The following is a 12,792-nucleotide window of genomic DNA, read 5'->3' on the forward strand; positions in this document are numbered from 1 at the left end:
AGGTCATGTCTTGGTTATGAATTATTATGTTATTGCATTTCCAGAAACTTGTATCGACTAAACGGGTTCAGGTTAGTTGGTTTATTGGCTTGCCTCATGATTATAATGACGCTATACGTACAACTAACTGTAACCTTTGCTTGAAGTTACAGCTATATTTCAAACACAAACTAAAAAAAACTTTTGATTAAAAACCTTACGAAATAATACAGTAAAAACGTGTTTCAGATACCAACAGTTCAATTCAGAGACTATTTTAAAAGAAAGTAATGTTGCAACAAAATTACGAAACACAAGCCATAAAATATATTTTTGCGTATTCTTTCACATATGTGGTTGTGAATAGCAATTCATTGCCGATTATGCAATAAAAGTAAAGCTTTAGCAATTGGAAAATATATTTTATCTCTCGCTACAACGATTTCAATTTGACATGTGTGTGAAAATACAGTACTACGTGTTACAGAAACAAATAGAAAAACACTGAATAGTGCTGAAAGCTTATGCCGCATTACGAATTACTTGTATCTGAAGTCGTTTGCATCGAGCTTTGACATTCATAATACATCACACCTTTACACTTACAAAATAAAAACCTTTTGTGACATTTCAAATCAAGAAGCGATCAAGATATAAAATACTTTATAAATTGCAGAAAAATCGCGACGCATGACATGTTTACTTAAATATCTTTAACTTAGGGGTTGTTTTTTTTATAAATTCCTTAAGTGAGTAACGTAACCATAACTCAAAAACCCGCCTAAAATCTTTTCAAAAAATGTTGTGTGTCTGATAAAACCGTAATTTTGGTAAATGTTTAGAGCCACTGTATTAGTTTCATTAACAGTGATTATGCAGAAGTCAACACCTTTGTCATGAAATATATGTATGTGCTCCAAAGCTTGATTTATGAGAAGTTTTGATACCCCTTGTCGACGGTACTTCTTTTTCACCATAAGCCCCTAACCAAAAAGCTTTAATTAGTAAAATCCTTTCACGAGATTTAAATTTAAAATACCTGGTTATTTTATTATTTTGCATATGCTGGTGAAAAAATGCAGCAAAACCTAAATATACTTGCTTTTTCCCTAATAGTAGTTTTGAATTTACCGTTTTCGTGCAAATTTGTCGTTCAAAAAATCCAGATAAAGTATGGATTTTTCTTTTTTTTGTCGATCACTTAAATCAGGTGTATCAAGTTAGCAAGCAGTTCGATTTGTACTCACAACTTTCCAAGAAACCCGTCAGTCAAAATCATAAACAGGCTTTCACAACAAAAGATACTAATGATAAAGTTATAACTTAACCTAGTTGTAAATTGAAAACGTTGCACACCACAATAATGATTTAAAAAAATTCTTGTCTACGACAATAGTTGCCTGGTGTACGTAACATCGTAGAGTCCTCAACTTTTTTGGGTTGTTTTAACATGCCAAAATAATCTAAAAACCTGAATAAATGGAAAGAAATATAAACTCACTTTGATTTCCAAAGACTTTTGCCGTGTACCTTCATCAAAATATTTGTCCAAACATTTGTGTGGCAACGCAGCAGTCACCATTCCTATAATTTCTTCTGTCTTGTTTAAGACTTCAATCACAGCAAACCAAACATCGCATTTCCTTGGCTCAACACAATTTCTTTCAAAGGATTCGCGATTTTTTACTTGTTCCACCATATACGGAATCCACACATACTTGTAATGGAAACGCACTAAATAATATAGATTCACACAATTTCAGTTTTTTTTTAGATAGAATGTATTTTCTGCATTTGGTGACACACGTTGTAGGGCAAATGTTGCCAACAGGGGGCTTTTATATACCCCCAGGGGATAAATTTGGCATGCTTAGGGCAGTGGTCGGCAACCGCCGGGCCGCGGCCCGGTGCAGTCTGCGAGAAGTTCGTTACCGGGTCGTATAGTGCTCAATTTAAATGCTTTGAAACATTTTCCTCGTACATCCCGGGGATAAAATACCAATTTACGCGTTTTAATTGCAAAATGTTTGTATTGTTTTACGGCCGGTCCGCGATAAAATTATAGTTTCAAAAACGGTCCTCAGTTCAAAAAAGGTTGCCGACCCCTGCTTTAGGGGTTCAAAACTAAGAAAAACTGTGTTAAAAATTAAGGTGACAAAGAAACTTTGGAGCAAAATTTCTGCACTGTCAAAAAATTGGGGTAGGTCAATTTTACCATCGAACTCAGCAAAAAAATTATTAAGTAAAATAAGTTGAGAGTTTTAGAGTCTTGCACAACAATTGACATATTTTTGGAGGCTAGTGACGTGCTTTCGTGGGCCAATTGGGACAAACAATTTTAAATCACGTGACAATGGTCCAATTATGGTCCAATAATATGCCTGTACCTACCAATGATTAGTAATTTGTCAACAGGAAGGAAAATAGTCAATCAGTACACGTCTTAAATAGTATTATTAAAAAAATACTATTATTTGTTTCAAACTTTATGGCAAACCTATGGTTAACCTCTTGTCTGTCATGTTTAACCGACATACATTAAATGTCGGATGCAAAAAGTGCATGCATCAGTTAAAAAGTGCAATGAGGAAACATGTTAATCATTGACTCACTGCCTGTTTATGGCTTTATGATTGCACAAAAGCTGTCCAAACTACTCACCCAATAGGTAAGGTATGAGTGGAACTGATACGCAGGCCATCAGGATAACAAGAAAACCGCATGACTGTTTGATTAAAAACCAAACGAGAAAGCTCCACGATACCAAAATGAGAGTCTAAAATAAAAATGTCGCATGCTAATAGTTTTATTGGTGCATACCATGTATTTCAGATTTTGACTCTTTTTGTGGTTTTCTTTCTATATTTACCCCCCAAAAAATCAGAACAACCCTAACAAGAACATTGAAAGTAAAACAAACTGCGCTGTTTTCCCAACCGATTCCATGTTTAGTAAGAAAAAAACCTAACTATCCCATGCTAAAATCACTCAAACTTATATTTTCACGTTGGTCTGTCGCCTGATCCTACTATGTGGTTCGTTTGAACAAACAAGAGAATGGTGTTTCTTATTTGTCTTGACGTACAGGTACAAACTTTCTTAACACGTTTTAGGAAGGTACAGTGAAAACGGTCTACGTTAAGAACTATCAAGACAATAAAGTTCTAATAAAACCTTTTTGCAAAGAGGTATGCTGAAACCATAAAAATGCCGTCCTGTGTTTTTGTTGTTGTTGTTGTTGTTGCTGCATTTGAACGGATAAAACGAGAAACTTGATGGCACCAGTGCCATGACATTGACAATAAGATATTTCGTACAACAATGCAAAAAGTATTGTTTTGCCTTGTACAATTCAAAAAATTATAATTTGTTTGGTCATGTTGATGACATTTAAGTTTGTTGAAAACAACACCTTCGCCCACCCGATGGTTACATGAATGTTGCAGATTTTACAAAGAGAACGTGTTAAATTACTCTTCTCCATTTAAAACAATGTTACTACGAGTTTATGACGCTCACTAGCACAGTTTATGCTATTTCTCTCCCTTTTGAATATTATTATAAGTAATGACATCAAATTTCCTACCTGTCATGGGATAGTTCGATCAGCCGTGTACATACGTTTAACGCACTGTTAACAAAGTAATGGCAACCGCAATTTTCATACAATCTACGTTTTCTGTGTTTATTACAAAAAAAACAACAACATTGTACTGTGTAACTTCCACATAGAAATCATTATTCCAATTTGTCGCATATGCGACATGCGTTCAAAATCAATTCGATTATATGGGTCATGCTGCCAAGCGATATGCGTTTAACCGGAACGTGGTGTAACCTACATAAAATTTAAAATTGTAGATTATTACTAACATTGAAGATATGTTTGTATTGGAGTTTGGTTTTGACTGTGGTTGCTTTATCATAATTTTTTTACAATTTTTTGTAGGTAAGTGACCAAATCATGTTTTTGATTCTCACTGTGCTTAAGATACTAAATTTTGAAAGCCTATTTGTGCCACATGTTATGTATTTTTTCGTTTCAGTTTAATATGCAGGCAGCATGACACCATCAAAGATTTGATTATTACATTACTTTAGAGTATTTACACAAAATCTGGTCAGTGTTGTTGTTTATTAGGTAGAACATTATAGTTCCTATTGATAGAACAAGCATATGTGATAAGTTTAAGTTCAAACCAACCTTTTCCAAAAGTCAGCTTGAATGGGAAAAAATGTTTTTGTAATGTACCATATCTCCAACCTCATATTTGATAGGTACTGACTGGTAGTGGTTTACACCCATTTTTTAAAATATCTAAAGGTAAGACTTGCAAACCGTTTTTATTAATTTGGTAAGCAGCAATTCATTTTAGCTTCCTAATAGTGTTTTTGAAGTGTACTGTAAGGCAAAAAGTGTTAAATTTTAATAATGTAAGGTACCTGAAGGTATATAGGCCCGGAAGGTAATAAGGCCCACTGCTAATATTTTTTTATGTGCCAGAAAAAATGCTTCCGTTCTGATGTAATTTTAAAATATATATGTACTTAAAATGATTTACAAAGTTTTGGACCTGCAAGTTATATGTAATTGTTATCGTGACCAATCCAAATTAAGAAGGGTTTATTTTCAACTTTTTATCATTTTTTTTATAAAATTGATAGCAAAAATGAAAAGGTGGTGTTGTCGAAATGAAAACTTATTGAGATATATTAGTAATGGAGTCATTTTAGTTTAATTGGAGCATTATCCGATCTGGAAAAAAAGAATTACTTCAAATAAATTTTATTACGGTTTTGTTTATCAGGCATTGCTTGCAATGAGGCCCAACGAAAATTTGTTATTTTCTCAAGTCTCTTTTGTAGTAAAAGCGACTGATATGCACAAAATTTGCTTTTTTGCTTTCTTAGGGAGATAAAATGTCCGAATAAGATGTTTGTGGAAGTAATCTTTCGTTTAGTATTTTTGGTTATCAAATGTCAAGGGGTCGTTTATTCTTTTTTTAGTACCTTCAGATTAACAGTTATATGTCTTAGTTAACAGTATATGTGTAATATAAGTTAATAACGTTGCTTGTTTGAACTTTTATTAGACCGAAGCAAAGTATAAATGAGTCTGATTGGTTTCTAGAGTATTTTTGAAAACATGAAAATGTTGGGCTTTATTAACAGCATAGGTTTGTATTAAGGCCTAAGTTTTAATTTTTTTTAAACTGTTATCCTACAAAAACAAAACTTGCAAACGTCCTCAAAATCTAATGGATGTTTAATATCAACCTCTGCAACAATCATGCCGAATTTGGCCTGGAACGGTTAAATGGTTTTTCAGTTATACGCAATAGTCTTTTAATGGGCCTTGTTAGCTGCAGGTACCTTAATCTTCAGGTATAAAATGTTGTGTGCAGAGGAACCTGACATATCAAATACCTCACCTGAAAACCAAAGTTGTTTGCAACAGCAGCGTGCAATAAAGTGTGAAATTCCTCCCAAGATCTTGCAACCAGCATCTCACATACTTTTTGCCAATCGTCGCTCTGAGCTCGAATTATGCGAACCCTTTTCAAATCCACCATTTTCAAGTCAGTGAGTTTACAACGGTTCAACTTTACTGTGCGTACTATGTGATCGCGAGGTGTTTGATACTCCATATCGCTCATGTAATGTTTACTCAAGCAGCTGCACACAGGTATCATTACTCAAACATTGATAGCAAACATTCCTTTACAAAATTGTTTCAAAGAAGGTCAATTAAAACATTAGCAACATTCGCAAAAACTCGCGGAGACGCAGATTCAAAGAGCGGAATGTGTAAAAAAATGCTCGTAAGTTGCCAGGTTTGTTACGCGAGTCACAACCAAAATCGTCCAGAAAGTCCCCGACAAAAACGTTACCAGTTGAAACTTCCGAAATGTCTCAACAGCTTAACCCGGTAAAATATTCCGTGCTTAGAAAGAAATGAAAATAAAAAAGGAAAATCCCCCGTACCGCCAACAAATGAAACGTGCAAAAAAGCTTTAGGTGACTGAACCTTTGAGTGTTAATGCTTAATAAGATATTTCCGTCGCATATTTGTTACTTACTTAGAATAGATTCGGAGATTGTTCAAAAACATTATATATTCTTACCATAAAGGCATAATGTTGACCAACAGGGGTCAAGTTTACTCGGGTGAAGGTGCCTGTGGGACAACGCATGTACGCAACTTTTTGCAGCACCAATATCGTTTTAGGATCAGGTGCGGCATTACGAACACATCTCGCTAAGTTTAGCGAGCTCGGTATTGACGCACGACCTCGTTAAGTTGAGATTTGGTATTACGAACCCCCATCTCGCTAACCGGACCTCGCAAAACTACTCGCTAACTAACGAGGACCTCAGACCACTCACACAGTCACGTCGGAAATCAATTGTGGCTACGTATTTTGTTGGTAAAAGTTTGTACAAACGAAGAAAAATCGCAAATGTCGGTTTTAATTTAATTTTAAAATGGCGTTTGCGAAGAATAACTGTATTGGATTGATGCCATCAATTCACGAGGATTTACACATTTTCCAGTTAAAATAAGTTGCAAAAATTCCGGTAAAAAGTATCTGATGGCGGATGAACAAGTCCTTATTATATACTTCCGTGTGCACAATACAGTTTAAGAAATCTAATTTGGGCAAACACAACATTTAAGCTATTGTACTAACCGTCCGTGTGGTATAGTGACTCAAAGTTGTTTACACCCTTTATATTTTCTTTCAACACTCTAGCTATAAGATGAACATGTCAAGATTGGTTGTTTTTATTGATCACAGTAGTTATTTTGTGTTGAATTTATAACATTGTCATGTATTTTTTGTTTTTTAAAATACTTGTCAGTTTTGTAATGTGTCTCAAATCTCTGCATGCAAACACTGCCATTGAGGAACCTCCACAATAAATGTAATGATCTGCATGACAATATTGCCAGATACTGAAGTGATTCCATTTTAATAACATGATTATTCAAACAGCATGTACTTGTGTTTATTAGAAACAAAAAGTGACAGTGTAGCATTACATGAATAAAATTGAAATGGAAACACAAAAACTTTGAACAAATTGACAATTGAGTTGTTCTAAATTACCATGTGAGGTGGGTAATAGACAGAAACACTAATGCACATAATACAAACACCATGTACAGTATTAACACTGAATAAAAATGTAATTGTTAAGTGCCTAAGGCTGATTGTACCTTTTTCAGCTTTACAGCAGTCAAATTTGACCTGTAATTTTGGTCACAATGCTCCAATTTGGACTTATTTTGTGTGTGTCCAGCAAGCCTCTTTCTGCATCATGGTTTTGGTCTGTTTCTTTGTAATGAGGACACTGGTTCTTATTTTTTTTTAAATCTGTAATTGAAAAATGAATATGTAATATTGGGATGGTTAATTGAAGATGCAAACCATAAAACCTTATAAAATGAGTTGTACAAAACATGTGTTTAGGTATAATAAAGTTGTCATTGTTTTAAACATAAATCAAAATCACCCTAATGTCACCAGTTAGAAATTGTAAATCATTTTATAAAGTGCAAACTTACGTTAATCACAGATCTTACCGTATTGTTATGAAGCTCCAACGTTTTCTTTTCATAAAAAGTATACCAAAAAATTTTTTGCACCTTTTCTAAGATATGAAACTTCCATTTCAACTGTTGTCCACGTTTCAATAAATTCTTGTAATGTTTCTTGCTGTTCTTATGCTGCTTTATCAAATAAACAAATTCCAAACTGTCCGTAAATTAGGAAATCCAAACATTTTGAGGTTATATTGCAAATTTACATTAAAAACAGCATAAATGACAGGCGAAAATTGTTTGTCGCAAGGTGTCGCATAGCGCGGCGTGACGATTTTGCTGAGTCAGACGTCTTTTTTCTTACGATTTTAACGCATTCTCTCGTATTTGCGTCAGGCTTTAGCGAGGCGTTTGCGAGGACACTTCGTAATACCAAACACTTTACCGAGTTCCTCGCTCGTTAACTCCTCGCGAAAGATTTTTTTACCGAGCTCGGTAAGTTAACCGGCCTTTAGAGACAGCAAATGTTCAACAACTGAAACTTATTCATCATCATCGAGTGTCATGCCGGAACCAGGCTTCGGCTGTCATGAAACATTGATTTCTCCACATGTGTCTGCTCTCGCGGTTTCAAAAATGTTGTTTTCTTTAATGTCTAGAAAGCCCTCCAGTTGATCGATAAGCATTTTTCTTTTTCGTCCACTGGAACGTTTTCGAATTATTTTATCACATGAGATTACGTATTCTTGTTTTTGTTGCCTTGTTATGTGACCAAAAAACTTGTCGAGGTATTACCTACACTACACACTATGCGCCTCCATCGATTTTAACCGACATGTAGTACACGCGTTAAGTAACTTATCATCGGTTTCAAAGTTCAACAATTAATTATGCGGGCAATCTCTTATCCACAATCTGTGCAGCAGTTTTCTATAGCTTTAAGTAGTATCCAAGTCACTAATTAAATTGGAATTGGCAAAACACTTTTTATCTGAAGCGACAAACATGCTTATTACATAATAGGGTTGTGTTGTCACGTAGTCGTAGACTATACCGTTTTCAGTATTTTTGTTTTAACTCCTGGAGAAAATTGTATCATATATTTCTTAAAACTTCGAAAGAAAATTGTTCAAATAATAGTTTGCAAGTTGCTAATTCTGTTTTAACATTAAACTTCTTTAATCGCACGTTTATTACAAAATCAGCGAATGGTCAACAAAAATTCCATTAACTTTGAGATCAACCAAAATCTAAATAACTTAGATAAGAAACTGATACGTTTTGTCAAAAGAAGGTAGTTCTTAATAAACGTTAATTAGTATGGACAAACTTCCAGAAAAGTACACAGTTTAAAACGATCCGTAGCCGAAAATACCTACTGCTCATTTAAATAAACCAAAAATCAATTGCAAATTGCAGATCGTAAAACAAAGCGTATGCTATATACGGGTTTATACAATGTATGTCCTTTATGTACATGTAAATAGCTCCTTTGTGGGCTCAACTTCCGGGGTAGGGTGGGACACTCTGGTCAAATGCTGGTGGTGGTGGGTGCTGTTTAACCTGCTGTTGCTGGATGCTGGCATAAGATGGAGGGTGTGGAGTGTACGGTTGATAATTCTAAAAGGGTGGGAAACTTATTTGTTTGCCTTGTTAATGAGGTATTGCAATAGTTTACAAACAGTTATTTAGCTGATGATACAGTTTAAGAAAAAAATGTAACTTTTTTGTTATTGGCAGTATTTATGTTCGGAAACAAAATGTTTTAGCGTTTTTAGAAGGCAAATCACCTTAACCGCTGGTTACTCTAGAACTAAGTTACCTTGTTAACAACTCCGTTTGCATCAGTGGTAACCGTAGTGACTGTCACCGGCCTTGCTCTTGTAGTAACTACTTGTTGTTGTTGCCTATCTCTATGGCGTTTGCAGCAAACCGAACAGCTCGATACCAGCAGTATGAAGATTACTATACTTGTCCAAACATCTGAATGTAACGTCAGACAGTATAATTGCATGACTTTATTTTAAATGGTAGATGTTTAGACGACCCCTTTACGCTTTGAACAATATTGTTTTTTTTTGTTTTTATGTAACTTACAACACATGTGTTTCGACTGTTAATTTGCACGAGGATATAGGGCCTTATAAAGCGACTAGGGGACTTTGAATACAAAATTGTAGGTCCTAATGGCTGTCAATTATTGATCACTTTCAAAAACATGTCAAACAAAGCTCAAAATACTTTTTGTGGCAAAAACATGGATGAGGTAATTACTATTTCCGGTGACCAAGGGTTTTTACTTTCTGATCCACACTGCTAAGCAACATTTTTTTATAGAACATCAATGACAGAAAGGCGAAACAACAAGACAGCGCAAAGCCTTCCACTTGATCGAGTTTGCATTTTGGCAGGATATAGAGCCTCATCAACTCAAATCCACTTAGCAATTGCTTCGTACAGCAAAGCTCAGGCAATTTTCGTTTATACTTAATTCGTTTCCTGCTATACTATCTGCAGTTTCACCCACACAGCACGGGTATACTTACACCACAGAGAATACCAGGCCATGTAACTACAGCACAAAGCTACGTTGTTGTATGTCCAGCCGCAACAATAACCAATTTCGCTTCCTTGATCTAGAACAAATTAGGTTACAAAGTCAAAATGTGAGTTTTTTGTACACGAAATCATTTTAATAATTTATAGTGAAATATTGTTTCTGCTTCTTACCTGGACAGTAATAGCTGCTTCCGCAATATTCGTATGCCTACGAAAAATAAATGATTTATTTGTGGTTACCATTCAATCCCTTTCCTAGAAACCAAATTATTGAATTCATTTCTCGATATTGATTTTTTGTCCGTTTGATCATACGTAGGTAAAAAATAACTCAAATACGTTCGTAATATTGGGTTGAATGTGCAACTAGCTACATAAAGTACGCGAAAAAGCTCTTGAACACAGCACACGGGTTTAATGTAATTGGAATAATGTAGTTAACATTTTCTTGACAATCAGTTTTCAGACCGTCAGCAATAAGCGGTTTTATACATGACTTGAACAAGCAAGCAACGTATGTTTATGCTTATATTCTACACAACAAAGAAGTTAATATACTTACTGTTGCAATGTCGCAGCATGACAAGGCAACGAACAACGCAATTCCTATCTTTAATCGCATCTCTGTTGGCACAATATACTTCTATACTATCTTTTTCACTCTAAAGATATAAAGAATAAGCATTTGGGTTAAGCTAGTTTCAAAGTGACGAGGCTCTCATCCTGCTGTTGTGTGTAATTTATCTTTGAACGACGGTTCTTCCCGCAGTATGGGTTTGATTTGAGGTCGTGATACTTATGAATGACGTCGTGACTTTATAAAGGTGATTATGAGAACGTTGGCGGAAGGCCACTCTGAGGTAAACTGTGGTATAAACTAGGACATACGAACTTTTATTCTCACGCCGAGTTCCTTCAATTTAATGCAGACCTTTTTAATCTTTTAACGTTTAAGTTACGTTACGTTTTTCTAAGGTCAATGCGTCAGTTTAATCTGATAGCAGTCGGACGGTAACCAAAAGCGCAACATAAACCAAAAAGATGGCGCAGAGTCGTGACTCTCAAGTGACAGTTTATACACAAACAATAAATTGAAGAATGAGATTTCACCGTATGTCGCAAAGCCACAATACAAAGTCATTTTTGCCATATGACACCACAATATAATCTAATAGACATTTATAGCCTTGAAAGTGCTTTAGCGGAATATGTTAGAAAAATAAGTTAAATCTTAATCTTCTTGAGACAGCGTTTTTGTTTAATTTACCGCACTCTTGAATCGAGTCCTGAGCAACACTATTTGTATGTTTCAACCACTTCTTTGCATCATTATTTCTCAACTATTTCCTGTTTCGAACTGTTTTGCCCAACCTTCAGCGGACTCGTATACCAGTAATGAAAACGTGAACCATTGAATAAAATACAGTGAGATGTTCGCAAACTCTTTCATGAACTCAATTAATTAACAGATCTAAGGTTGTAAAACACAGCCTTACACCATAACAAGGCAAATCTTTATCAGGCGTTTGCCTAAAACTCAATCGTACGACCATCACCTGTTCAATTCAGTTACTAACTGATAACTTTAAAGCCTATCTCAAAACAGCGATACGTCACGTCTCGTGATAGGGGGGACTGACACGCAGCAACCCGAGTTAATGATTTAGTCCAAATCAATCGTAAACGCATATTTACATTTGCCTATGTTAGTATTGACAATATCAACAGACAAACGATTAGACACAGGTGATGTAAATGTTGGTATGATACGAAAATCGTTAATTTACTATTTTTGATTTTTTGTGTGTTTCGTTCCTGAGGATATGAAATTGAAAAAGATTCAAATCCGAACAAATTCCAATTCTGAACTGTTGTTTATGTAGGGTTCTATATACCCCATATACGTTTATATCCATAATGGCTTGCCCGATTAGTTAGGACTTTGTACTGGCAAAAATTTTATGAAAAATATACAGACAGTAAAGTAAGCGGAACAACAAAAAGTACTTAGTAAAGGATTGTCATTCGAGAGTTCATGGTCAAATATAGTATAGAATGTAGATACAATACAGAAATTCTAATTTTTTAGATATGCAAAATTAAATTGCTTCAAGTGCAAAATTAGCTGTTCCCATTTAGTTACAGTATTAAAAAAATAAATAATACAACCTTAATACGTAACTAATATACAATTTGGCGTTTAAGGTCGTTTAAGTGTAGAGTCAAATAACATCCTGTTTCACAAATAAATACCTTAATCTATATATCGTTGGTTGTATTGTCTGGTATCCCGCCTATAAAATAAATTTAAGGCTTGATTCGATACTTTATATTCGTTGCAACTGTTTTTGGACTATCGCATTTATTTTCAACATCACTGGCCCAAATATCATTATCACAAAAACATCAGTTGTAAGAAAGCAAATTAAAAATATGCGATATATTCGTTTGTGTGATTATTAGCTTGTAACATAAACGTTTGGTTCAAAACTATCCGTTTACTGTTGACAAATTAAGATGAACATAAATTCATAACTGGGATCAGCCCTGAAGCGTCCATGCAGAGCAGCGATAACGGCACACTCATATATAAATCACAGTACGCCAGGCCCATTGAAGGCGTCATACCGAATCAGCCAGCCACCAAGCATTCACCACCGCTTCAATGGGCCTGGCGTGCTGTTGACAAATTATAACATCTATTAGGA

General features: G+C 34.9%; 2 protein-coding genes and 1 long non-coding RNA gene across 3 annotated transcripts; all 3 read right to left on the reverse strand.

The window, feature by feature from the left end:
- Positions 1 to 66: 66 nt before the first annotated feature.
- LOC145233722 (uncharacterized) lies at positions 67 to 5,890 on the reverse strand. The gene is made up of 4 exons (XM_080098498.1): positions 5,412 to 5,890; positions 2,641 to 2,755; positions 1,481 to 1,713; positions 67 to 962 (listed from the first exon to the last, which is right to left on the reverse strand). The coding sequence occupies exons 1-4, from the start codon at positions 5,670 to 5,672 to the stop codon at positions 714 to 716; spliced, it is 858 nt and encodes a 285-aa protein (XP_079954624.1). The 5' UTR covers positions 5,673 to 5,890; the 3' UTR covers positions 67 to 713.
- A 1,050-nt stretch (positions 5,891 to 6,940) lies between these two features.
- On the reverse strand, positions 6,941 to 7,885 carry LOC145233723 (uncharacterized). The gene is made up of 2 exons (XR_013861169.1): positions 7,568 to 7,885; positions 6,941 to 7,358 (listed from the first exon to the last, which is right to left on the reverse strand). It is a non-coding gene; the product is annotated as an uncharacterized LOC145233723 (long non-coding RNA).
- An 822-nt stretch (positions 7,886 to 8,707) lies between these two features.
- LOC145233680 (uncharacterized) lies at positions 8,708 to 12,365 on the reverse strand. The gene is made up of 5 exons (XM_080098453.1): positions 10,647 to 12,365; positions 10,256 to 10,292; positions 10,072 to 10,161; positions 9,348 to 9,508; positions 8,708 to 9,145 (listed from the first exon to the last, which is right to left on the reverse strand). Exons 1-5 carry the CDS (start codon positions 10,704 to 10,706, stop codon positions 9,026 to 9,028), a joined length of 468 nt encoding a protein of 155 aa, XP_079954579.1. The 5' UTR covers positions 10,707 to 12,365; the 3' UTR covers positions 8,708 to 9,025.
- Between the last annotated feature and the right edge of the window lie 427 nt (positions 12,366 to 12,792).

Source organism: Phallusia mammillata, chromosome 6 (genome assembly GCF_965637545.1).
Source record: "Phallusia mammillata chromosome 6, kaPhaMamm4.hap1.1, whole genome shotgun sequence".
Classification (NCBI taxonomy): domain Eukaryota; kingdom Metazoa; phylum Chordata; class Ascidiacea; order Phlebobranchia; family Ascidiidae; genus Phallusia; species Phallusia mammillata.

Bases quoted from the DNA above. Each gene is read 5' to 3' on its own strand.
- LOC145233680 (XM_080098453.1), bottom strand. From the start codon at position 10,706: ATGCGATTAAAGATAGGAATTGCGTTGTTCGTTGCCTTGTCATGCTGC. The intron at 9,509-10,071 runs GTAAGTATACCC...CGTTACATTCAG, and splicing joins GGCCTGGTATTCTCTGTGGT to ATGTTTGGACAAGTATAGTA. The intron at 9,146-9,347 runs GTAACTTAGTTC...CCACCCTTTTAG, and splicing joins CAAACGGAGTTGTTAACAAG to AATTATCAACCGTACACTCC.
- LOC145233722 (XM_080098498.1), bottom strand. From the start codon at position 5,672: ATGATACCTGTGTGCAGCTGCTTGAGTAAACATTACATGAGCGATATG. The intron at 2,756-5,411 runs GTGAGGTATTTG...TTTTTATTTTAG, and splicing joins CAAACAACTTTGGTTTTCAG to ACTCTCATTTTGGTATCGTG. The intron at 1,714-2,640 runs GTGAGTAGTTTG...TATATTATTTAG, and splicing joins ACTCATACCTTACCTATTGG to TGCGTTTCCATTACAAGTAT.